Source organism: Melopsittacus undulatus, chromosome 6 (assembly GCF_012275295.1).
Source record: "Melopsittacus undulatus isolate bMelUnd1 chromosome 6, bMelUnd1.mat.Z, whole genome shotgun sequence".
In the NCBI taxonomy this organism is placed as follows: domain Eukaryota; kingdom Metazoa; phylum Chordata; class Aves; order Psittaciformes; family Psittaculidae; genus Melopsittacus; species Melopsittacus undulatus.
This window is the reverse complement of record NC_047532.1, coordinates 15,211,684-15,238,956: the sequence shown is the minus strand read 5'-3', so window position 1 is coordinate 15,238,956 and position 27,273 is coordinate 15,211,684. Positions and strand designations below refer to the sequence as shown.

The window sequence follows — 27,273 nt, the reverse complement described above, 5'->3', positions numbered from 1 at the left end:
GAACACTCATCTCTCTGCCTGTGAGCCTGGGATCTCAAAACATTACAGCTAAGTGGCTGCTCAGCAGGCGCAGATCAAGTTATCGGAAGGCTTGGAACACAGCTCTCAGCATCAGAGCTTCAGGACTTCCGCTTTTAATAGGAAATACATATAAACCCAAAAGATACATATTTATATATCTATATGTACCTATTTTGAGATAAATTCACAACTAATAATTTGAACATGGAATTCAAAGTTGTTTGATAGTAGATGGCTGCTAACTGCAAGAATTAAAGGAAAAAATATAAAGCAATAAACCAAACCCAGAGTACAAGAGGTTTAATTCTAAACCACATGATGAGTCTTACAGTGGTAGTCAATGGCCTGGTACAAAGGGGTATTTTTCAGAAGCTACAAGGGAAGCATTTTAGGTGGGTTTAAGACACACTGTCTCTTAAAAGAATACCTATAAGATCTATTTCTGCAGCACTGCTTTGGCAGGTTGAGAAGTGACAGCTGATTGCCAGCTCTGTCATGATCTTTGCTAATCTCCAAGGACACAAAACCCGACTGAAAAAGATGGGATCCATGGAGATACTGAAATTAAGGACTTTACTTACTTAATATTTATTTATCTGGCCCATCTGCAGCAGGGCTGATGGCAACAGCTGGAGCACAATTGGTAACTCGATGATTTCACTCATTCATAACATAACAACTACCACCGATACTGGGATGAAGGTGAGGAAGCTGCCATCGCAGCTGGACTTCACCCTACAACAAACCCTTTCATAAAGAAAGAAGGCCTCTAGCCTGGTTCACCATAAAGGACTAGCTTATACTCTCCCATGATCCCTAAGGTGCAATGTTTTCCCCTCTGCCACAGAAAAAGTACTAACCTGGAGAATTGTTATTGTTTATTACAGGTGTTTTACTCTTCTGAGGTTGCTCCTATTAAAGAGAGAGACACATTACATAAACCATCAGATACTGTTTCAAAATACAGAGTAGTAACAATTTTTATGAGCAGCTCTTTTATATACCTACACAGTGAACATGAGGTTTCAGGGGGTTATGAGAATGATAAGAGCAGCCATGGTACATTCAACACTGAAGTATTTGGGTTTCATTGTGGTAACAATAGTAGATAAAGAATAAGTCCAAAACATTACATTAAATATAAGTCACAGATAAGCTACATGGTCACACTCAATTCAATCCAATCATCACAGAGTTACCGACTATGGCTGTTCAATGACATGATAAACTGCACACGTTCCACGACACAGTAATTCTGTTCCTTCTGCATTAGTTGGAATAATAAAGCTACACAAGGAATTCATCACAAATCAGTCAGGGAATTGCCCTACTATTATTTTGCCTGACAATCAATCTGCCACCAAAATGAATTAACTTTTAACCTAAAGTGGAGAACAAACTGAATCTCTGGGGACTGAACAAGGACAATGTGATCTAATTACTGCAGCTACTTTGCAAAACTGATGCCAGCTATGAAGGAGAAAGGTGGAGAATTGACTGTTGGTTAAGCAGTGGAGACCTGCCTTCTTTAAAACAAAGATAAACGGATTAAAAGCAGCTACACTGAGGTCTTACTTATTCCCTGGAAAATTATTCATACAGACCAATTCTGGTTTTAGCCACCCCTCATGGGGGGGGGAACCCTTCATTAAGGCCTCACATTACTCAAACCTAACCCCAAACCTGATCTGACCATCACCAGTTTCTCACAGGTAACTGAATTCAATTCAGTGGAATTACTGCAAATTTTATTAGGAGCAATAAAACCTAGGGCTCTGCATTCTCCCAGGGGTAAGTATTAGTCCTGTAAGAGCGAAGACTGGTTTTGGCCTACAGCAAAAGCAGCAGAAGCCCTAGCACTTCTACTGAGAATAAGAGTAGACAGCCCTCAATGGTTTCTGTATGTCAGCTCAATGCTTTCTGTATTTTTCAGACCAGAGACTGCTTCTAAAAGTGTGGGGAACAGGATGACACTGAGGAGTTTCAAGGAAAGAAGCCATATATATGTGTACAGGTGTTTTTATACACATACATATGCACATATATACATGCACATAAGTATTAATTAATAAGGTCAAGAAACTTGTATGGCCTAAGTCAGATATGCACATGCATATTTGCTAACTGAATCACCAGGAGTCACATGCATTTATTAAATGGCAAAGATTAAGCTTCACAATCCATTCCTATAATTAAAGAGATGTCCAAAAGCAATACCTTTAAAAGCTTGTTTTCTGAAAGGAATGGGACTTAGAGATCCCATCTAAGGTGGCCCTTCTCCCCTACTGACAGCTTTGCCTGTCCTTGTGTTTGAAGTCACCAGAGATTTTGCACCCTTGTAAGAAATGAACTTCTACATATTTTGCAGACACTGGAAACAGTCTGATTAGTTATCTTGACAGGGGAAAATGTGGGCATGGCTTCACACCGTGAATGCTGTTCAGCAGAAAGCTGGTGGTCAGGCAGCCAGAGAACATGCAAGCCTAAAGCAGGTTCCACACTGCTAAGTGTAGGATGTGAAGAACATCAAGGAGCAGCAAAGCTCAGATGTGCAGCAAGCTCATTAAGCAGTCTGTTTCTCAGAAAAAGCTTCTGTTTTAGAACTAAATTCAAGCAGTATGGCTGGAAGTGTTCTCCCTTTCTAGAAGAAAACCCACACCTTTCTTCCTTGAAGCCCTCCCAGGCTAACACAGCAGGGGCAAAGGTCAGACTGAGGAACAGCAGAGCCAGGACACACACTCACCGCGCTCGGGTAGTGAAATTCAAACTTCACAAAGGGATCCAAATCTCTCGGTGATACACCTGAATGAGACAACACCGCCAATCCAAACAGCCCATATAGGTACATTCATTGCATCTGTAATGCTGAGCAGGGTTCTCAAGAGCACCTGAGTGAGTTTCAGTGGGACTCATGACCTGTCTGTCGACAACTGAAATCTAACGAACCAAAATCCAGAGAGAGCTGGTGTCCACAGGAAAACACCTACTTCTCTTAATGCCGCTGTTACCCCTGAGACAGACTGGCACAGATGGTTACAAGCTCCCAGAAACAAGGGACTAAGAGCAGGAACGTTGGCAGGAGCAACTGTCTACTGAAGGGTCACTGACATGGTACAGAGTTAAGGCAGGCATAACAAAATAGGAGATAAACACAAAATTAAAACTATGACCCAGTTACGAGTGAACCCAGGACAATTTAAAGCTCTTCCCTCTGTCCAGATAGATCCCAGATTCTCTTTGTTCTTCTGGGGGTTTTGTTCGTTGGGTTTTGTTTTTTTTTTAATACTGTTTAAAAGCTGGGGGGGGGGGCTTGAGCCTGAACCCTGGCTACTTTAATGAGTGCTGGCTACAAGTCTTGACTCCTAAAGTGCTCTTCAAGGTAGAAAAATCTTATTCCCCACTACTTTCCTTACCTAATCAGGGCAAAAAGCCCACATGTGCTTTTGAGTACCTACCTGGTGGAGCTGGTAGGTTTATCCCCCTGACAATAAAAAGGTGCATTTCTGTGCTGTTGAGCTCAGAAAATATCCTGTGGAAAAAGAAAGACAAGAAAGTGTATTCACACCAGTAGCCCACTGCCAGATCCACTGCCAGACCCGGACACCAGGAATGCACCAGACTGTTTTCTACAGTGCACTCCTACACAGATCATCTTCATAGATTACAAAAGAGCAAGGAAAAGGCACAAACCAAGACAAAAACATCTCTGAGGTATAATGGAAAATGCCACCAACAAAGCCAAAAGGCAACAGGATTGAGGGGGGGAACACAGAGGAAGGAAGAGTATCTGAAGTAACAGAATATGAAGAGATGAAGCTGAAGATATTTCAAAAACAAAAGAACCCAGAAAAGAAGTTAGAGAAGAATTTCTATGCATTTAAGTTGTTGTGTGCCTTTTAAGGAATGCTGAGCCTAACCCTAGGTGCTACCCAAGTCTGCTGAAGCCCACAGTTCCCTAAAGAAGATCTAGAAACCAGGAAACTCATTCCAGCATGCCTGAGAAATCCCTTTGGTTTTCCATACCTTATCATCTTGAAGGTTCTTTCTTCAAAGTGATGGCTTGGAGGCTCCATTCCTTGTGCTCGTGCAAGCTGCAGGATCTCCATGTCCTTTCTACAACCTTGTGCCATTTTCTCAAACCTATAGAAAAGGCAAAGAAACAACAGAAAAGCTACAACACACACTGGGACATCAAACAGAGCATTCTGCCAGATACAGCCCACACAGTAATCCTCACACCAGATGTCTGATTGCAACTTGGGCATGCAGGAGGCTTCACAGGTCCTGACCCTTTCACTTAATGGGAAACAACCTGAAACCCCATCATCTTTAAGGGGGTCAGGCAGACTCAAGCCTGAACTGACCACATTGTGGGATGATTTAACAGCAGGTCTTACCGAGTTGTTTCTGCTACATTTCCCAGATGCATGAATTGCTTGGAATACTGCAGACACCTCTGTCAACAGAAACAAACCCAAACAAATACAGTTGCACTCAGTGATCCTTATACACAGACTCGTGACTGGCAGAGTTTTGAGGCTGATGATAACCTAAGAAATGGCAAGAGTTTTCCCATGACACCCAAAACTATCCACCCACCATTCCGAGTAAAAAAGCACAGCATTTGAGTTGCTTCTTAATCACTTCATTTCCAAATATGAGGTTCAGTCAAGGGCCAGTTTTAATCATTCAGGTACTATTTACAAACTGGAGTGCTCATATTAATAGTGGCAATTCAATAGCCCTGAGCCTCCAAGCACAGCCTCTGACTTCAACAAGCAGAAGATCTAACTCTGAAAATGCTCCCCTTTAGGACACACAAAATTTAAAATTTAATTTAAAAGAAAGCCAAAAGACCCCACAGACACAGTGATGAGATGGACGATGATATTAATAAAACACAGAGAGATATTAAAATAACAACACCCAAAGCATTACTAAAAGAGATAAACATAAACTGGTCACCTCATATTGGTCCTTCAGCAGTTTTATGAGCTGTGCATACACTTCATCTGCTTTCTGAGACAGTCTGACATCTTCATGGTGTATGAAGATAAAATCACCCTCATCATCTGTAGGGGGTGATGGCAGCTGCAATGTAAGGACATCACATTTCAGAGCCCTTATAGGGGAAAAATGAAGTAAACAAAAAGCAGCCAGAATGTATGGAAAGGTCAGTGAAGGAAGGGGGGTTGTTTTCCTTCTCAAAGCAATTCCAACCCAACCCATACTCGCACTGCTGACAACTGCTTAAGTCAGAAACCCTGCAACATGTCTTACAGGCCTAGTTCCCTGATTATTCCGGTCAGGAATAATGAACAGTGCAGTTTAGTTTTCCATCTAACCAAATACCAAGAGAAACCAGGGCACCACTCCATCACATGCACCTGATCCTCATCCCAAAATGGAGCCAGGACACAGCTAAGAAATGTACTCACACCCTAACCCCAGGGGGTACTTCTAAGCTGCATGGTTTAGGTGTAAATCAAGGAGCTAACGGTTCATAGAGACAAAACGTTCTCAAAATCTGGAACACTTGAGGAGCAGCACAGGAAACAAAATGAAATGAAAATTAAATAAAAAATATAGGGGGGGGTTTCAGAGCTCAGTATCCAGATTTATCAAACTAACTTAATTGTGTCAAGAAATGCTTATTAAATCATTTACCATTTGAAGTAAGCACTTAGATGTCCAAGAATATGAAACAAAGCAGGACACTGACAGTCCTACTAACCTTGGAAATATCAACAGGTTTGCCACATTTTGCTTGCTGAATCTTTATGTCAAAGCTCTTGGCTGTCCTGAGATACATCTTGGCCTGTTCAAGGTTATTTTCCTTCTTTGCTTTGATGGCTGCCCTTATGTATTGCTTCTTTCTGTTCTCCAGAAATTCCAGCTGTTCCCTCACTGAAAAACAGTTGAATAAAAACCTTCATTCATCTGACACTGCCATGCCCCTGAAAAAGGTTTATCATGTTCCATTTATAGCCAGAAAAAGGTCAGCAAAAGTACAGCTACCAAATAAACACATTTCCTTACTGCACTTAATTGTTTCTTGGTCAGTTTCAATGTCAAGTATCAGAAAAAGAAACAAACTTCCTTCTATCATGGCATCTTCATCAAAACCTCACAGCATGTCACAAGTGTGACAATAGTGATTGCAGCCCTTTATTTGCAGATCCAAAGCAGAAGGTGAATACAAGCTTTCAGCTTGGCATGTTAACTCCTAGAAGACAGCAAACATGAGCAACTTCTGTACTCAGATGAACCAATATGCAGGCACATTCAGATTTATCACCTCTGCTTATTTGTGATACCTTGCCATCTTCATTTCTTATTAGTTATTGGGTCTCTTCTTTCCTTCCCATAATACAGACAACTGTGCAAGTCAGGAAAGATTGCTTTACACTGTACCAGGTCACTGCATCCTGCCTCTTCTCATACCTCACTTAGAAAATGCACAGCATGAGCCATTTTCCAAGATACTCATACTGTATTCACCACTGCACTCTACTTGTGATTACACAAGCTAAGCAGCACTTGCAAGAGGTGCCTGTCTTGGCAAATAAATACACCAATAACTCTCGCATTATGTTCACTGCTGGCAGATGACAATCAACTTATTCCCATCCTCACAGAAGAGCCACTGTCCTGCTGCTATGAGCAACTTGCCCAATCAGCCAAACCCAAATTAATTAGCCAAGGTAGCTAGCCCAGATTCCATTGAGACAAAACCCACAGTGTGCTCTGAGCCTGAGCCACAGAGCACAGGTATTCCCAAGAAAATCTGTGGAGAATGCACTGAGCAAAACCATTAATCCTACTGATCTTGGTTCCTTGACTTTCCTGGTGAGGCATTAAGTGCAACTGCTCCACTCCCCCACCTCCCTATGCCTTGTGCCCTCCAACAACACAGTTTTGTTACAGTCGATTTATCAGCTGTAAGCTGCATTTTGTAATTCTGGGGGGCAGGAGGCAGCATCTGGATCACAGAATGCACTTCGGCTAATGAAATACAGCTTTACATTAGTGAAGCACTGACTGTTTCACTGTAGTGAAAATCATGTCAGTATGAATCTGTCCAGGTTCCTGTTGCACCTATTGGTCTTTTAAAATATGTGAAATATCCAGGAGAAATTACTGTAATATCAGAGACCAGGTATCAATTCCTCCACACTGTAAGTCAAGGGCAATTGACTCAAAAGATTAATATGTCAGCTAAAACTGCAAAATCCCCAAATCCTGAGGATTCATAGATTTTCGAAGTCAAAATGGACAACTACTAAGTTTTAGTCGTATTTATAAAAGAAGTCATGGAATTTTTCTAGACAGAAGGCTTAAGCTAATCACGGTGGCACCATGAAATGCTTTTCAGTCTGTAAAAGACCCTGCATCAGCCAACTAAGCAGTTCTGCTTTGTCCTGCGGGAACTACCCAGGGCAGAATGGAAAGAGGATAGCACTATGAATGCCCCATCCCTGGTGGTGTTCAAGTCCAGGCTAGACAGAGCCTTGGGTGATATGGTTTAGTGTGAGGTGTCCCTGCCCCTGGCAGTGGGGTTGGAACTGGATGATCTTAAGGTCCTTTCCAGCCCTAACTATTCTATGATTCTATTACAGTCAAAGCAAACAACAGAATCAGTGACAGCATGAACACTGCTGGTGTGTGCCCAAATCACACCATGAGGAGGTGGCTGCCCCTGACTATCTGTACAATTAATCTTGTACAGACTGTTCAGTGACCTTAGCAACAGGAGGCCGAGAAACTGATGAAATACTGCCTATGTATCAGTTTGAGATCCTCGGATAAAGCACTAGGCAAAAACCATTGTTTGATGTAAAAGCTGCATTAGATCAATGAATAATTCACACTGGAAAGCTGTCCACTTTAATGAGAGTGCACACAGAGCTCAACTGTAAGCTGAGTTAAACATTATGAATGGATACATCAAAATTAATTAAATTAATTTTGTTACATCAAAATTAATTAAAACCCCAATCACCCTTAGTATTACACATTGCTGCCTCTATGAAATAAAGCTGCATGGCTGGTCTGGATCTGCCCTCCAGCAGACACATATACTGAGGCCCCTGCCAGAGGACATCTATGGCACATATTCACAAGCTCATATCTAAAAAGATAATGAAGTCTTTACCAAGGTATTAAACTAAACTAGTGCAAACAACTTGCACATGGATCACTAGGAATGACAATCCCTTCATCTTACCAGCTGGAGGGAGGTGATCCATTGACTCTGCCTTATGCAGGGCGGAAGGTGATGAAGCTTGTTTCACATGCTCAGGAGAGCTCTCCTCCCCAGCTACAGCAGATGGCACTGTAATTGGCTTAACGACTTGAGTCGGCTTTGCAGGCAGCTGAGCAGGCTTCTTGGCAACAGGGGCCTGTGCCAGAGGTTCACTCTAACATAACAAAAGGAATTTCATATTACATAAATAAAAATCAATTCCAGGGCTAAGGACAGCATCAACAACCGTGGTTATCTTTTATCAGCCTTCTGGTACCACTTTTGAGGGGAGCATAACATTCCAGACAGCAAATTTTCATGGAGGTTTATGAGTCATGCCATGCCAGTAGGTAGTTAACATGTGCAAGTGTCAAACCTCCACTATAGAAGGGACAAAAGGAATGTTCAACAAGGCACTGACTTCAAAAACAAGCAGATGTATGCAGAAAAAAACATCATCTAGGAATTCTCTCCATTAAAAGCTACTCCAGTTGAAAGCACAAGCAATCAGAAACCAAATCCAGAGAGAGAAAGAAATCAAACCCAAGTCTAAAGGCTGGTGCTGCCTGACAAAAAGTGTTGAAAATCCTGGGAAAGCACAAAGAGAGGAGCTACTGGGATGCAGGATGAAAATACAGATTGAAATACTTTAGAACAATGTAAAGGGGTGACTAGGATCACTAAAGGGGTTACTAGGTGTTTGCTTTGAAAATAAAACCCACATGTAAAACAGTTGTGAAAAAGCCAAACTGTGGACTCAGAAACTGTAGGTACTGACTCTAATAACATCTCATCTCTCTCCTGCACTATAATTACTACCGAGATCCTACACTCTTCAGACTTCTGGGAAATGTATTTCAACTTTCTTGACTGGAAATCCAGTGGCCTTGTCTCTGCATATCAAAGAGACAGCATTTTAACTTTAACACATCCTACTAAGAAATACAAACCTCCTCGTCATCATCATTCTCCTCCATGTTTGCCAGTTTGCCAGCACTTTCCAGAACAGCAGCTATTGAGCTGTCACCATCCGTTGCTGCAACACCAGGAAGAGGGGGAAATCCTGTGGAGGAAAGGGACACAGAAGAGCTGCATAAGACCCAAGAGCTGTCTTCCATATTTCTTCTTTTCATAAAGCTATTTCTATCCAAGTATCTATTACCTCATTTGTTTCACAGCTGAGCATAACTAGACTGTGATCAAGGCCACAGACCTTGCTAGATAAAGTCTGAGTGGTGGACTTAAGATCAGATCTCTCACAGATACCCAGACTAAGATAATGCAGTAGCAGAGCATAGTATTCTAAGTTGAGCAACTGGTAGCCAGCCACGGAACCCCACAATCTCAAGACTTTGGTAACAGAGATGCTTCCAGAACCAGCAAAGAATTCAGTCTCCTTTGCACAAAGGACAGTGGATTGTACAAGTTGTTGCTGGCTCTTTCTCCCCTCTCACTGCTGCCTCACCTTAAAGGTACACAGTCCAGCAGAAAATCTGTGCTATCCCATACAGTAATAAAACACATTGGTAACATCTGGATAACACACTAAAAGCCTCTGCTGAAAATCTACAGCAATATAGAGGTTGCAAAGTAAAGCAGAATCACAGTAGTTAAATGTGAAGTATATGAAGAACAATCCTTTTCACTTTTATTATCCTTCTAAGGACAGGAGGAAGGCTGGATGATGGGAAATAAACTCACTTCCACACTCCTGCTTCAGTGTCAGCTTTGAACAAGAGACCCAGAGCAACTATTATGAAATGTCTGTTAATAAGATTTATCTTATTAATATGTAGCAAGTATTCTTGCTGCTGGTCCCATTAGAGGTGCCAAGAAATAGCAACTGAACTGCTTCTAAACCTAGAGATAGTGCTACAGGGACAGAAAACATGTTTAGAGGTACACAGATAGGCAGAACCCTGTGCTGCTGCCCCCAGTTTGATCATTATTCAGCAGCATTTCTGTCTTCAAGGAGATCAAGGCTGTTCTTATCATCATTCAGATGCAATGAAATGCACTGCCAGTCCATTATAATCTCATTGCTGGTCCCAGTGACTGCTTGATGGTTGTCTTCAACCTAAATCATATGGCCTCTAAATGATGGCTGAAAAACACACAGCTAATACGTAAGGAAATGGAGGAGTTATCCATATTTTCAGAAGTGTAAATATGGAGTACCTCACCCTTACAGAAACTGGGATTTACCAAGAAACTGATCACTTCCTAGAACAAGGGGTGCTAAACTGCTTTTCATAGAACCACAGACTACCAGGTTGGAAGGGACCTCAAGGATCATCTGGTCCAACCTTTAAGCTTTCCAGGAACAGCTTCAAAGCAGGGAACCTTCATAGCAGTACATAACCTGACAGAGCTGGCACTGCCTACTGTATTACTACTACAGTGCTTGCTACTGCCACATTTGAGAAAGACAAAAAAAGCCACAAGGTCCACATCCTTTTCCTAAAGTAAAAAGCCTAGGCACCTCTTTGCAGTGCTAAGTGTCTTTTCAGGAGAACACATCAGGCACAAGATAAAAGGAATGATGCTTCCTAGGGGAGAAACAGTATCATGCAAACCACAGGTGGAACATTCATAGATGACCTTGTCCAACCTTTTATAGACACAGCACTATGTGTGTTCTGAAGATGGTAAAAAGGACCTGAGTCTCAAGAAGCAGCTTTAGTTTCTGCCTATGCCAGTGTCTCAGTTTGATCACAGGCATGATTTGCTTCATCTCTGTATACTAGTTTTATTGGCCATAAGAGCTGAATTACAGGTCTGACTTGTCAGGTGTAAGATGATGATTAATTAGATAGAGAGTTCTGAGGCTCCTGGTGGTGATCAAAAGAATGGGGTCAAAAATCTTCCTGTAAATTAAAAAGCCAATATATCCCAAATTCAGTCTTTCCTCTAGGAGGAAAGACAAAACAGGGCAAACACATAAGACAAACAGGCAACATTTTCAGCACCTGCCCGTGGTTAAACTGTTTAACTTCTCAAACAGCACCAGTTTTAAGTTCCAATACTGTCAAACAGGCAGTTTGGAACTCAAACTTACAGTCGACAATGAGGACTATTCACCAGTGTTAACATTTGGGTGCATATTTATAATCACTTTCACAATACCATCAAACAGCAAGGCCAGCCTACTCACTGAGAAATAGGAGGAGCTGTTCCACAGGATGAGGAGGCAGTATCTACACAGCTCCTTCAGAGCCCACTAAATATACAGAAAATGGTATTAGGACATTTTATATTCACACTTACCAGGAGGAACAGGTAGCTCAGAAAAATTCACTTTTCTCCCTGCTTTATGGGCTCTTATGGCATCCTGGTATTGCTGCAATCAAAGGCACTCAGTAAGATATAAAACAGAGTTGACTATAAACTAGCAATCATCTGCACTTAGCCACCACAAATATTGCAGAAAACACAGTATTTTACTATAATATGTGCATTGTCTCTATTTCTTCTTCCCTCTGAATCCTTTAGAGCTTTCCTACTGGAGCTCTTTACAAACAGAAGAACAACACACAAATTATTTCAGCCCTGAAGAAGTCTTCAGCAAGAGAACTAACTCAAATGGCTTTGCTGGATGCAAGCAGCCTGCCACACTTTCATTTACCTTCGCTATTCTCTCGTGCATCCTGCCTTTCCGGTCATCCCCACTCGCTTTAGCCTGTGCTGCTGCTGACTTGTACTTCTCAAGCCTTTGCTGCAATGCTTCCAGCACTGTTTTTGGCTGCTGCAGGGAAGCTTGAAATAAGACAGACAAAGAAATGGTGTGTGATTCGGATTTCAAAACATATGAACTGCTCTTTTCCTCCCCTTCTTTACCTTCTGCAGAGACAAAAACATTATTGCAAAGTCTTACTATGAATACGAAAGTACAGATGGGATCAGCAATAAACAATACTCAGGGCCTAGGTTTACTCAATCCTTCTGCAGTTCAGTGGGATAGTGCAGGCCTTAAAGTGCCTGTCACCTGTGCTGTTTCTATGGCTTGCAAGAGAAATCCACAAGACCTACCTGAAGCTTCTCGGGTGTGAGGTTCAGGTGTTTTAAGATCCTGGGAACTTCCCACTGGAGCTGGTACCTTTTGCTTGGATGCACCTTGTACATTTCCTAGGCTCTCAAGATCTGCAATGCACGGAAAGCAGGAAATTTCACTTGTTCCATAAACACCAAGTCAACCCATGTTACTCTGAAAACCATCAGTTTGATCACATCATCTTCCTGAAAGCTTTCTGGCTTCAAAACAGTATCTGCATGGCTAGGTAAGTGTAATGTTCCCATCATTCAGAGAAAATGCTTCATAACAGGAAATCTCAAATGCTGATTTCATTTAGGTTAGTGCTGCTTGTGGGAAAAGGAAAAAAAAAAGTACAACCACTTCAAGTATTCTAAGAATTCTCTCCCCAAAATACAATTTGGTATGGTGGCAGATGGAAGGAGTGAACAAGATTGCTAACTGACTAAAATATTCTAGTAACAAAGGATGTGCTGAAAAAGGAAAGCAAGTAACACCATCCATTCAGACACCCAGGCTTTTGGCATTGTGTAGCAGTGGTTACTTCAGAAAACTATAGAACTATCCACTGCAAAAATCTCCAATGTAAGATTGTGTCATGAGTGAACTTTCTCTCTAATGCCACTTGGTGATCAGTTTCTAACCTAAGGAATCATAAATTAAGTGATTTAATGAAGTAATCTGTCATTTAATTTCTTAGAATAAATTAATTTACTGAAGTAAATGGTTTAAAACATTAAGTTCAACTGACCAAATATTAAATGTTGGTGGCAATACCAGACTTAGTTTAAAAAGCCCTCTCTTAAAAAGATAGAAGTATCTTTAAAATTGGTAACTTACTTTAAACTTCACTGTACTGCAACCTATTTGTTAATCTCTTAACCTGAACATTATGAACTTCAGCTGACAATCCATAACACCATCAAATATCACGGTAAACTTTAAGGATGTGCCATTACTCTTCTTTCCCTTCCGTTTTTAAATATGATCTATTATATAAAGCTATAAACCCAGGAATATTAGACATCACTACCTACTTCAACTTGTAATTCACAGAGAGTAACTTCAGTGTAACAACTCAGTTTTCTTCTTTGGTTTTCATTAGAATTTGAATATGCAATAAGCCTCAGACCTAAGTGATCTTCAATTCTTCTTACAGTTTTGCAATCAAATGCAGAATCATTCCATTACAGCACAGAGAGACTTCTAAAAGGGTTTCTGTAAGACAAGCCTTACCCTGAGGAGATGGAGGCATATTCTCCAGGTCTATTGGCTGCCCACTGTCCAAAGCTTCCAAGACCACATTGAATTTCTAATGCAGAAAAAACAAAACAGAGGATTTATTCTAGCATGCCTAAGTCTTGCTAGCTGCCACAATAAATATTTGACATTCAATGCATGTTGGTAAAGCACAGGGTATGTTTATAATTCATGACTTCTTGTGTGCACACCTTGCCTGCCTTCATGTACTCCTTTGCTTTCTCCAGGTCCCCTTGCTGCTTGGCTTTCAGAGCTGCTAATTTATACTCCTTCTGCCTCATAAGTAGTATTGCTCGTGTGCTGCTCTTCTGGAGATCTGTGAGAATGAAACAGAGCATGCAAGACTTATACGGAGCCTGTAAGATGTGCCTCCATTGTTATGTCCATCTAGTTAATACCTGCATTTGCCCTCTTTTGCTTTGAACCACACAGCCATCTTAAGTCCTTTTTCCACCAGTCTCCAGAAGTTCTACCAGACATCATAATCCCACTTTTCCCAATTGAAAAGTGGTCTTTTAGTGAGTATCTCAAAACCCCTTAAAGCTTGGAATTCCACATGTGACAATACTGAAGGAGAAACTGAGGCACAGGAAAAGTTAAGTGAAAGATACTGATACAGTGCATGTAAGAGCTCTACAGTAATAACTGATGCCACTGCCAGAAATTCAGCTCCCACTGACAACTCTATCTGAAACATTCAGCAGGGAAGTTCCAACATAGTGCTTTGCTATAAATATCAAGAAAGATGTAGCATTAAATAGTATTGCAATTGCTTATCCCCTCAGATCAGGGTACCTGTTTCCGCAGTAGGACTAGAAGCATCATGACCCTGTAGAGACTCTGATTCCACATGCTGCACTGCTTCCCGAGGGGTCTTCTGCTCATCATCTGCAGCAGACTCAGCTTTATTCTCCAACAGGTCACCAACTGAATCTCCTGTATTCTCTAGCTCCACTCCTCTAGCTTGGGATAAGTGAGAAGAACTCTTTCCTGTTGCAACAGGAGGTGGCATTTCTTCCTCATTGACTTTTTTGCCTTTCTTCACTGCAGCCAGCATGGTTTCTAGTGTCTGGCAGAGATGGAACAGCAAAGTCAATAGGCATTTTCATCAAACATGCTACTAGCATAAAATCATTAAAACACAAATTCATTCCCTTACACCTGATGAGATCTATTACACACATCACTACAGGCTGCTGCCCTTTAGCTCTCTATTTCCCTGCAAGGCCAACTTCAGTGCTGGTGAAAGGTGTCCAATTATCAGAGCAACACAATGCAAAGGACTTGCTACCCAAACTACATAATTGCAAGTACCTGAATACCCAGAATTGTTGGATAACTGATGTGGCCCACTCAGCTTTGCCACAGAAAGTCACCAAGGAAGCCATTTATACTAACTACAGATGGATTTTGGTCTTCAAAATAAAATACACTACTGTGAAATGCCACTGCCTATGTGGATTTAGGGAAGGAAGGAGCGTGCATACCTGCTTAATGCAATGATAAAAGCCATTAATTACTAACAAAGGAAATAGAGCTTCAGCAGATGACCTATGGCAAGCAGCTCTCACCATATGTAACATGGGTTAACTGCTGCTCATATTTTTAAATGCCTTCCTCCAGCACAAATATTACCTTCCTCAGTATGTTGTTGTATTGTTTCGTTTTAAATTTAAGGTTCAAAGACCACCATGCACTTTAAGCCAAAACAAAAATTCTCCTTCTTTCATCTTCCACAGAAACCAAAATAGAAGCACAAAAAGACAACAAAATAATCTCATCAGTGCCAGAATTGTTGCTATTTTTGGCTAGCCATGACATTGTTTGACCTATTAAGCAACAGAGATACAGGGACCGCCAGCATGCAAGATGGGGGTTCAGACCAGTACAGCAACCCACACACAGGCCTCTCTACTCCACATGTGGCATGACAGACTGACGGGAAATGGAATTAAACACTGAGATTAAACTTCACAGTTCCAAGAACTAAGGACACCTTTTGTTGGCATGTCATTTTGCTAATTAAGGAACTGTGAGCTGTGAAATGAGATCTGCTCTATTATCCTTAGTTACACTGCTTAGAGACAGAGCAACTCCCTGCCTTGAAAAATAAAGGAAGTGGCAAACAGTGCACTAAGCTTCAGTGTTGGATAAGCTGCTTTGCCTATCTTGCTCTCTGAAAGGTCAGGTTAGTTTAATATACGTTCCTTTCAGAGGCAGCAGGCAGAGGACGCATACAGACATCTTCTTTCTTGTGCATTTCCTCCCCTGGGTTTGACTTTAGCTGTTCCCTTTGTACCCTTGTAGTTAGTGAGACATTGCATTCTTCCCTCAGTGGACAGTGCTGAGCTATAAAGCTTTGCTCAAAAAGACCGAGCTGGCTGCTGTGTGAAGTGATGCAGGGGACCAGATAAAAGTGAACAGGGAAATAAAGGCACTCTGCACAGCAGCAGTCACCAAGCACTACCAACGAACTACAAGCACGCCACCTGGCTGAGAAGATGCAATACTGAAGAGAACACTCCTTGCTGCAATTTTTAATTGCTTTAATGAAAAATCCTGTTCTACTCATTTCCAAGCACAGCCAGTGCACTCATGGAAAAGGTTTCACCTTCCTTTGTCTCACAGCAGTGAGTGGAAGGTTATTATTAAGGTGTTTGTGTTAGGAATGCTGTTAAACTTTGCTTTAAAGTAACATGGAACAGCTATCACAAGTCAAATTCAAATCTAGATGGGTGAGTTTAACATCAGCATTTGTGACAAACCTTGCCTCCAGCTACCCTTATTACCCATCCAACAGAAACAAAGCTGAGGTATAAAAAGGCATCTGAAGTTACACTTTACCTGTGTATTTGTTACATCAAATTGGTAGTAAGTAACAAGAAGTGCTTTTAAAGTAACTCAAGGCAGCATATTAGAATTTCTCTCCCACTTCAACAAACTCACACATCTGGAAAGACTCTAACTACACTTCAGAGAACAGACTTTGTCCCCGCCTCATTCACATACCTGATGAACCCAACTCACCTTAAGGCCTCTTTCGTATCGGCGTATTTTGGCCGACTCACCCGACTCCTTTGCGTTAGCAATTGCTGTCCTATAGTTAGCAAGCCTCTTCTCTATTGTCTGTTGCAGCTCACTGGTAACAGCAGGAAGTGAGGTGGTCTCAGAAAAAATAATAAAACAAATCAAGAAAACTTATTTCATCCAACTTACGCATTTTCCCACAGCACTGCAAAAACAAACACTCCTCTTCGACACACACTCCCGTTAACCAAGAGCACAAGGACGGAACAGTCTCTCTAACAGAAGAGCACTTGTACTACCCTAACAGTCCCTGGATCCACCTCTGGGCTTTCTCTCAAAAGCCTAATAGAGAAGAATGGGTGGAGACATCTAGAAAACTCACAGTCACAGGGTAATTGGAGCCATGTGGTTAGGGAGTAGGTGAGGAGAACAGTGAAGTCTCTCAAACACCACACAACAGAGGGTGTGAAGAACTATTCTGGCATAAATCTTGACTTTTTCTTTTCTTATTTTTAAAACACGCTAGTTTACTCCCTTCTGGGCTTCTTCAACCTGGTTTTACTACAAAAAGAGCTCTTTCTCCTTCTCCTACAGCCTGGAATTAGTTCAGTGACAAAAGCAGCCTAAGCAAAGTTATGAGTAGCTACTTACAAACACTCCACAGCTACAGGGCCTTTTCAGATGGCTACTGATGCAATTATTGCCATTATCTCTATAGAAACTCTCTCAGACCCATTTATTAATAGGCCTAATGCACAAGGACACGGGAATCTGTAGCATAAACAGAAACATGGCAGTAACTGAATAAATGATTTGATTGCATGAGGATTGACAAGCTGAGAAAGCTAATCCTACTGAGAAAAATGCCACAAGGATGCCAAGGATGCTGAGTGCTAACAAGTCTCACAATTTTGGCATGCTGCTCAATAATGGGGAATACAGAACTCTGGAAGCCTGAGCTGCAGTCTGTATGCTTATATGCATGAGGGACAAGACATGCTTGATTCCAACTGTTTACTTCCTCAATTCTATCCTAACATTAAAAAATACCCTCTGAACAAAGCAAAAAAATCACCTGTACCAACACAGCGCTGGTTTCCACAGAGAAGACACCAATAGCATAGCTTCTCCTTCCTTGGAGGGCAGGAAGACCTCTCTTGATCTTTGTTTATGACCCTTGCATAAGCTCTATGACAGCAGTGATTCAGTAAAACTGTCAGGAACATGAAACTCTTTCCTACCTGTGACTGCAGTTCTGGTTCCTCATTTTCTGGTTCAGCAGTGGATGGCTCCATTGCTATTGTTTCATCCTCACAGCTTTCCGTCTCACCTTCCAGAACCTCCTGCAATTCCGCCTAAAGTAAAAGTAAAAGCCAACAAAAGGCTTTTCCTCATGCTTCTCTATTTCCTCAAAAGACAAAATAAGATCAAGACTCAAGCCCCAAAATCTTTGGATGGACTCTGAACCCAAACAGAGAATCTAAAAGTCTTCTATTCCAATCTTTTTACTTTAAGTCTATTTTCATTTTTAAATTAATCTGGTCCCACTTGCACTCACAATAGGAAGACAGATACCACTTAAAAGCTCTAGGATCACCACAGAGATTTGCAGTTAAGAGATTTGAAACTGGAGATGTTCAGAGAATTACTTTTACAAAGATCATTCAAACCCAAATCTGAGATTTCCAAAAAAGCATCCATTAACACTGGCAGTAAAAACCACTGCTTACCACTCCTTCCCTTAGATCACTCACTGAAATAACAAAGAATTCCTTGGGAGAAGCTCTCTCAGGCCAAGCACTACTTGAAGCAGTAGCTAAATGGTGACAGACATCACTTTAAGGGGAACATCCCTGGCGGTACTCCCCCACCTGACCTGGAAGGGGATTCCTGCTGTTCCCCCCAGCTCTTTAGGACCCTCTTGCACATGAATGTTAGTTAAGAAACTCTTACACTTGTGCCACAGGGGGCTGGATCCTGCGAAGCTCTAGATCTAGGGAAACACTTTTGCAGTATTTTAGCTTCTTACCACAAAGTTAAGACTTTTTTTGCTAAATGTAGTTCCATCAAAAATCCAAACAAAACCCGAAACACAATAAAGACACACTAAAACTTCTTGCTAACAAAGTTATGCATACCAACAGGTCTGTATCTTTCTCTAAGTCTTCATCATCTGCTTCGTCTTCCTCATCTTCATTCAGGTCCTTCATACACTCTGCAGCCATCTTTTCAATATGATCCATTGGCAGAGGAGCTGTAATAAGAAACCACAATGAGCCATAAAGCCTAAGTAATAATTATGCAGTCACTGGGTGTAAACACTAAAGGAGTTGCTACCCACTGAAGAAGAGCAGTGGCTTCTTTTGCTACCCCTTATCAGATAGTGCCATAATTAAATGAGAGTATACTCATGGATAAAGGGAAAAGACTGGGAAGTGAACAACCAGGAAAAAACAATACCAGTATTTCTGAGAGTGACAGTCAAGGCAGGCAGTAAAACAAAGAAAATGACTGCATCCAATAACCTAGCTTAGAAATTAGATGTCAGAGAGAAATAATGTCTGTTTACTAATACTAGGTGCCTGAATGGCATAACCATAAGCACTGTAATAGACTAGCTGGTATGGTGGGACATAACAGTGCTCAGAAAGCACAGCCATAAAAGAGAAAGGTACTGTGGTAAGCTTGCACAGTACTGACAGCTTAGACTGGGCAAGACAGAGGAGCAGGACAGGATGAAACAACTGCTTCAGGAAAAACTTAACAGAATTCACCTCAAGCTCCTTGGCTGATTTAAAATACAGATAAATACTTCTATGATATTATTTACAAAACAAAACTAGTAACAGAAGCTCTTTCATTACAAAGTCTTAAATTTTTCAAGGAAAAATTGGAGAATAATACTATTCTTGGGTGTTACATCAAAACTGTATTCCTCAGTTAAGATAAAAATCAATGTTAAGATAAAAATCAATGGTGGCACAAGAGAAAATAAATATGCACTGCTGATAAATAGATCTGATTAGAACTTTCAATGCATGAAAGGGAATTATTGAGGCAGCCTCTGTCCTCAGTAGGAATAAACATCTGATCTAGTTTTAAGCTGATGCTAGGTACTTATGAAAGGGATTTATGACATGACTGTCCATATTGACAAGGCCTGGATTCAGCATTCCTGTTAGATCTATTATGTGTCCTTTGCCTCTTGTCAGTTTACCCAAACAAATGTAATTCACTGTTGGTGTAGGCCTGACTGACAGAATTAACTTCTGACTCAATATGGAAGAGAAGTGGTCCACAGCCATCCATTCCTAAGTGCCAACAAACTATTTTTTTCCCCAGTTCTGTCTCTTTTCTTCTCTCCCTCATGTTGACCTGATTTGAGTTAAAAGTATTCTAGTTCCCTGTTATAGATATAACTGAGTTAGCCCAACGGTTAAATGCATGAGATGCAAACACTTGCATTAACCATCCCAGCACACCTGCCAGTGAAACTTCTGTTCACATTTTCTTTTAAAGCCCAAAATATGTTATTCTATGTATTATAACAGCACATACAGCCATAAATCAGAACTAAGTTCAAGGCATTTACCATAAATGGTGCTCAGCTCAAAGACTTCCAATGAAACACCAACTAATTAAATCACTGGAGTTTTGTATAAGGTCTGCATTATGCTTGAGGCTCCAACAGTTGATCCATTTTCCCAGTATACAGTCTACAAGAATGTCTCTCTCCATCTCATGTTAAACTAGGTATGTATCCTTTGAATGTGATGAGGCACATTAACATCAATTTTGGAGACATACTGAACAACACAAGCCTTAAGCCAAACTCTTGGTTGTTACAGCTGTTAACATGACAAACAAGGAGGCACAGCGAATTATCCATATGTTTGAAGGCAGCCAGAAAGACAGACAAGGAAATCTTTCTACCTTGAAAAACTACTTGTTTTATACATCAAACACCACTGCAAAATCACACTTGGCATACAAAAATAGAACACTCCAAATCAAGGCATCACACTTGTCCTGAGCCTTGAAAGCAGCAGCAGAACACTGCAGAGAGAACTGCTAAGCAAATCAGAGAAAGTGCTGTTTCTTCTGCCTCTCTAGCTACACTTCTTCATTTTCTACATTGCTGTCTCTTCTAACTCTGGTCTTCACACTGAAAGCTCTACTTCATGCTGTGGCAACCACATCTTCCTTAACTATTAAGTTCCTTCACCAACACTCAAAATGAATTTATTTGCACACAAACCCCAACCATCCACGTAAATGCCTCTTATACTTCCTGATGCAGACACATGACTGTGACTCACAAGTGTCATTAAATGTTGCATAAAATATACATCTTCAGGACAGAGCTTTACAGTCAATTTAAATGCATCTTAAAATGGATCCCATCTGTCTGCTGCATTTGCTGAATCAGCTGAAAATGAACTCAGGTACAAAGCTGGGTTTGTTCACATAACCTACCATATCAGTGCTTCAGTACCTATATCAAACATGTTGCTCATGGATTTAACCCTTAGCAAAACTGCAACTAGGACAGTAGGCCATATCCAAAGGCCACTGGCTGTACTGCAAGGCTCATAGTGTTCCTTATATGAAGCCCCACTAAAGGCAAAAAAGCCAGTAAAGCCTTCTCAGAAGCACTAATCCAGTACAGCAAGCCGAAGCTATGATTTCAGACATCCAAGTGGCTGACCAGCTGGCATTTATCAGTCGCAGATAGGAGAGATCTCTGTACTTAAGACGCTGCAACAGTACAGCTTTTGCTGCCTGTATCTTCAAGGTAGAGGGAGAGATCACCTCCTCCCCTTCAGAGCCTTGGAATGTAAATCCAGGAGTAAATTATTGCAACTTGTGCATAGCCAAGAACTGAGCACTTGTATGTACTGTACTGGGTCCCTTTTTTCTGGTCCTTCTCCAGACAGGATCAGTTTTCCCCCTGTCCTTACTGTACCCTCCTTTCCAGGTGCTCCTACCATGCACCACCCTCATCACTTCACAGTATCAGGTCTCACGAGTCCCCAGTGCCAGCTATCCAGTTGTTCATCTTCCATGAGCTTCTAATCTACATACTCCCAATTCTACCAGGAAAACAAAAGAGCTGGAAATGATTTTGATATAAACAGATTTATGAGCCATAGAATAGAAACCATAGAACACATAATTTTAAAAGGCAAAGTAAATCTTAGTTTTGTACTGCCTGAAGTTTCATTTCCCTCATATGAATAGAGAGACTGAAAAAACACATTAGGTGACATAAGCAAGGCAGGAAGGAAGTCAGCATTTGAAAAGCTGACAGTTCAACGGACACAGATTCACCCTCAAAACACTTTTCTGCGTGTTTTAACGATGAGTAACCTTTACCCAATGGCAGAAATTCTGCTATTGAGCTTCTTAGCACAGTTATGCTTTTTAGATTTATGGGTTTACTACAGTCTTGACATCTGGAGAGTGGAAATTATTTAAAATCTAGTTTTAAATACAGACACCTCCTCTGCCTCTCACTAGTTACAGTGTGTAGACAGTCTCATTTTCTAAATACTTTAAAACTCTTCATTTCACTGCAGCTCTGTGTGAAGTCCCTTCAAATATTACAGGCAAAATACTGCAGAACTGTAGCAAGGGTAGGTACCACTCTCCTTGTCCCATCTCAACCACTTGCTGCCACCCCCACCTTGCAGCCACAGCAGCATTCAAATAAGCAGATAGCAAACCAGATCAAGGAACTGATTCCAGTGAAAACCCAGCACAACAAGGGAAACGTATTTTTACAGATCAGTTTCCTGAAGCAGCTCAGCCTGCAGCTCTGTAAATATGTACAGCAGCAACTCAGAGGCAGAGCATGTGCACTAGGGACTGCCCCTCTCAATGGTAGCCTTCATCTACAGCAGTTTATAGCAACCCTGTAAACCACTGCATAGCTGCTGGCAAACACCATCAGACAACATTAACACATGCTTAAAATGTTAATAGTAAGGATCTAGTCCAAGAGACACTCTAACCTCCTGTCATTTCATCAGCTTCACAATTTCCCTCTTAGAAGGGTTATTCATTGTTGTAACAATATTTGAGTGCATTCAGTAAATTCAGTTTTTAAACAACCCAAACATAACAACCAAACAACAACTAACCCTCCACAAGAAACAATTCCCATTTTTAATTCATCTAGCACCTACTACACCTTTTTATGGCTTCATAGGCTAAACAAGCATGTCTTTAGTCATTAAACTGGCTAGCCATCACGCATCCTTACCCTGTGGCTACAAGAGTACAGACAAATAAAGCTTGTGCCCATCTTGTGGAGTTACAATTTAAACCTTTCAAAGTAAAGGAAACAGTCGTTGCAATTTCAGCTTCTATCAGTGATGAAATAACATTTTAGATAAGTCAGTGATTTGTAAGTAAGTGGCTTAATAATTTTATTGTAGTTGTCAATAAACAAAATCCAAACACTACAACTTACTTTTCACTTTTGGTTTTGATTTCTCTTCTTTCACTTTCATTCCTGTGATAGCTGCAAGCTCTGCTTCAAGGTCCCCATCATCCCCACCATCCTCTGCAGCCAGCAGCATCTCTTCTGGATTGAAGTCTACAAAAAGCCCCAGCTGGAGCCAAAGGAAAATGAAATACCGCAGTTAGAACAGAGATGGCACTCAAACTGATCACATTGCATGGATTATTGAAACACTGTCATGCATTCTGGATTCTGCTCTTTGGTTTTTTTAAGGCCCACTCTCATATCACTTCTATCATCAAAATAATGCACACCAGGCATTAATCACTAACTGACTTAAGGCACATAAATCCTAATAAGCCACAAATACTCCCTCTAAAACTCCACTCAATCAATGATTCCTTAAAATCAAGCCTAATTTAACAGTCTGGCATAACAAAGCAAAACAAAATGACGTCTGTTATACTGGACCTCATGAAGCAGATATCATCAGGGAAGTTCAGGGCAGTTACTGCTAACAGCTAAGCTAAAAGGTATGCAATCATGATACACAATACCAGTCTGACATGTGTACACTGCAGGGATTTCAGGCTGAGAAAGTTGGGGGTGTTCAGCCTGGAGAAGAGAAGGCTGCGTGGAGACCTCATAGCAACCTTCCAGTATTTGAAGGGGGCCTATAAGGGTGCTGGGGATGGACTATTCATTAGGGACTGTAGTGATAGGACAAGGGGTAACGGGTTGAAACTTAAACAGCAGGGGTTTAGACTGGATATAAGGAAGAAATTCTTTACTGTCAGGGTGGTGAGACACTGGAATGGGTTGCCCAGGGAGGTAGTGAATGCTCCATCCCTGGCAGTGTTCAAGGCCAGGTTGGACGAAGCCCTGAGTGGCATGCTTTAGTGTGAGGTGTTCCTGCCCATGGCAGGGGGATTGGAACTGGATGATCTTAAGTTCCTTCCAACCCTAACTATTCTATAATTCTATGATTTCCCCCTTATCTCTTGGAAGAAGCTATATTCACATACACAGAACTGCTCTGTACATCTCCTTGCCTCAGTTTGTAAATCATAAACACATGGAAGATGCATGCACATACACAGCCTTATGGATTACAAATCCAGCAATGCCTATGGAACACTGGAGAAAACAATCAACTGTCTGGCCATATCATCAGCTAAGCAACATATCATCTTATGCTGCTTATCATCATACCAGCTAAGCAACAGCATCTCAGGCAATCTTATTAATAACAGTAATCAGAATCTGTCAAAGTAGTGGGGTTATCACTCAATTGTTGTAAAATATGCCAAATGACATAGGTATCAGAGAAACCTGAGGTCTCAGACTAAAAGGTATTCTTCTAAGATATCTTTTTATCACAATTGCTTTATGGCTGGTTAAGACACTAACTGCCCCAGAAATAACATTTTTATTTCTGCATGCTAAGCTTTTTTTATAAACATGAATTAACTGAATTAGGTTCATCCTATGAAGTAGTCAGAGTAACTTTCCTCAGACTTTTTCTAAGCACAGGCCTCAGTGTGACTTATCCATCTTCACATGGCCAAGCGGGCAGCAGTGCAGCCTCTCTCAAGTCAAGAGAATAAAACTCAGTTGTCATTATCACAAGGGTTAACAAATCTCCTCCTGCCTCTGAGGATGTGGAGTGATGCCAGAAGCTGAAGCTGCCTGTCAATTTATAAACTTGTGTAACAACCTTTTGTAATCCTATAGGAATCAAGATGTTGGTGGCTACCACCTTGAAATGTTTTATAACTCTCTTTGAACTCTTCTATAATCCCCAAGAAGAGTATGAAATATGGCTGAGAAACATGGATTCCAAGGACCAGGAACAGTATTCAAGAGCAGCACCTATTTGCTAGCCCTGATCCTGTAAGGCACTGGGCAGATCAGCTAGCCACCTTCTGCAAAACAAAACTAATACATTTGCAGTCTTGGATAGAACAGAAAGAAGACTGGGGTACAATTTAGTTAGGATATATTTATAATGGAGATCTAAAGATTAGAGTGCTCTGGAAGATGCATACACCTTATATCAACGTGCAAAATAGATCAGGAGCACACCTGACCCATTCTTCACTACAAGTGTAGAAAGTTTAACAAGTAATGAATTCAGTCAAGAACAGAATCCAGCAGTTCAAGCATCAAATCTCTCAATCTGTTCTGTAAGCAGCATTTCCAATGAAATTAATGGTATTAAATAAATGCTTAATGAAAAAAAAAGACGTTCTAAAAACCTTGCATTTGATACACCACATAGCACAAAACCAGTTTAAATGGAGTTAATTTGCAAGTGAGCAAGCTATTAGTGTATCTGCGTCAAGAAACAACCCTCCATGCTGTCAGACAGGCTGAATAACCAACTGTATTGAATTAGTAATTAGTAAGATATGCTAATCAGATCCTTTGTTTATTCTTTATCTTTTTAGAGTGTGGTTCCTTTTTCTGGAAGGGGCAAAATACATTTTCACCTTTATCTTCTCCCTTGCTCAAATAGACTAAATTGTCTAGTACCTTTCCAACTCAGAAATGCAAACTTTCATACCAGAGCAGTAGCAATGTTACAGATCTCTAATTAAATGATTCTGTTTCCAGTATGAAAATGCTGGTTCCTAAGAAATCACCAAAAGAGAACATCTTAGCTATTTTCTCTATTCTAACATCCTATTACAATGTCTTCTTGTATTTCCTTATATTTTTTATCAGTTACTCCTCCCTCTTGTTACTTGCCTTTTTTCTATCTTCAAAAGTTTCTAAAGTTCCACTCTGGTTCTAACACATTTGTTACCTGTTCCACAGAGAATTTGCCTTGGCTGTATTTCTGATTTTGACACTGTTGCCTAACTCCCCACACTGGCCAACCATGATTACATGGTGTTTCTCTCCTCAAGGCTTCTGAAACTACAGTGAAAGGTAAAGACTGTGAAAAAAACCCAACACACACACACACACACACACATCTAAGCTCACTTTTAGTGTGATACAGACTTATCAGTCTACCTGTTCCATGAAAAGATGACTATATACTAAGAAATTACCTGTTTCTAGTGTAGGACCTTAATGTTCTCCCATATGTGCCCCTGAATTTGTTATCTGATATTACAGTCTTTTTATTTCTGTCTTCTTAGAGATGCAAAACAAGCGTTGGTATAGTTATTGAAGCTATAAATAAACCTGGGTATACCCAGGGTAGTAAACTACTGTAAGCATGAGTCATGAGGTCTCCTACAAAGATTACAGCATTACAACATTGTGGCTTCCCTGCAAGACCTCCACTGTTGCATATCAGGTATTTACTTTGAGAAGAATGTGTTGAAGGAGAAAGCAGGAAAACAGACACCATGCAATTTAATTTTGCCATGGTCCTGCAGTATCTTATTAACACATAGGAAGATTCCAGCAGGAAGAAAGCAGGAAGAGGCCTGACCTGTGAGAGTAGGAGGTTTCCCTACCTGCTTTGCAACCACATCTCCCTGGCCCTTTACCTTCCTTACCTGCTTTGCAATGGCAGCTCCCTGTCCCTTTGCCTGAGGGCTTTTCTTAGGTCTTCTGCCAAGCATGTTGGTTCATTAATTTCAGAGGGCAGTCTCTCTAAGGGACTGAGAGCACATGAAACTGAACGTCAGTATCCCTACCTGTCTCAACGCACCGCAAACGGGACGAAGGCAGAAAGCACGTAGGAGGCTGCGCACACCCCTCCAACACCCCCAAACACCGGACAACACCAGGAGAGCGGCAAAAGGGGGACACACACCACGGAGCACGCTCCCCAGGGCCCAGGCCCATCAGTGCCGCCCTCCCCACAGCCGCACCCCGCCCTCCGCCTGAGGCGGCTCACACCCGGCCCGGCCCCGGTCACCGCTCGCACCCGCAGCCAGGTCAGTAGGACCCCTCCGTCCCCAGCGCCCCGTGAGGGCGGGGCAGGCCCTCCCCGCCCCGGCGCAGGGAGGAGCCGGCAGAGGCGATAGGCTGAGAACGGGGTAAATAACCGGCGCCTGCCGCCCCGGGGCACCGCGATGGGTCAGCCTGTAGCGGGCAGGCCCCGGCTCACCTCGGCCTCCTGCAGCCCGCCCAACGGCGCCCGGTGAAGCAGCTCCCGCCCGGCACGGGGACGCCTCGGCCGCGGCTCCAAGGCGGCAGCGCGCCTGCGCGAGGGGGCGGGGCCAGCGGAGGCGGGACCCTCGGGGGCCTCACCGGGGAGCT

The 27,273-nt window shown here is 41.7% G+C and overlaps 1 protein-coding gene across 2 annotated transcripts in view; it reads right to left on the bottom strand.

Annotated features, from left to right (window-relative positions):
- CC2D1B (coiled-coil and C2 domain containing 1B) overlaps positions 1-27,214 on the bottom strand; it is a 34,858-nt gene extending 7,644 nt beyond the window's left edge. The window contains exons 1-21 of one of the 2 annotated variants that reach the window (XM_034064154.1): positions 27,122-27,214; positions 26,565-26,669; positions 23,059-23,200; positions 18,722-18,837; positions 17,825-17,938; positions 16,584-16,721; positions 14,352-14,625; positions 13,748-13,872; positions 13,533-13,608; positions 12,296-12,406; positions 11,892-12,022; positions 11,534-11,606; positions 9,217-9,329; positions 8,249-8,441; positions 5,756-5,928; positions 4,987-5,112; positions 4,419-4,477; positions 4,045-4,161; positions 3,477-3,550; positions 2,765-2,823; positions 882-933 (exon numbers count right to left, since the gene is read on the bottom strand). In XM_034064154.1, the coding sequence (XP_033920045.1) occupies positions 882-933; positions 2,765-2,823; positions 3,477-3,550; positions 4,045-4,161; positions 4,419-4,477; positions 4,987-5,112; positions 5,756-5,928; positions 8,249-8,441; positions 9,217-9,329; positions 11,534-11,606; positions 11,892-12,022; positions 12,296-12,406; positions 13,533-13,608; positions 13,748-13,872; positions 14,352-14,625; positions 16,584-16,721; positions 17,825-17,938; positions 18,722-18,837; positions 23,059-23,200; positions 26,565-26,630 (2,332 nt within the window). In that variant the 5' untranslated portion in view covers positions 26,631-26,669; positions 27,122-27,214. Of the gene's footprint in view, positions 1-881; positions 934-2,764; positions 2,824-3,476; positions 3,551-4,044; positions 4,162-4,418; positions 4,478-4,986; positions 5,113-5,755; positions 5,929-8,248; positions 8,442-9,216; positions 9,330-11,533; positions 11,607-11,891; positions 12,023-12,295; positions 12,407-13,532; positions 13,609-13,747; positions 13,873-14,351; positions 14,626-16,583; positions 16,722-17,824; positions 17,939-18,721; positions 18,838-23,058; positions 23,201-26,564; positions 26,670-26,938; positions 27,058-27,121 lie in introns of those variants that run through there. The other variant, XM_034064155.1, reaches the window with a different exon arrangement.
- Positions 27,215-27,273: the final 59 nt, after the last annotated feature.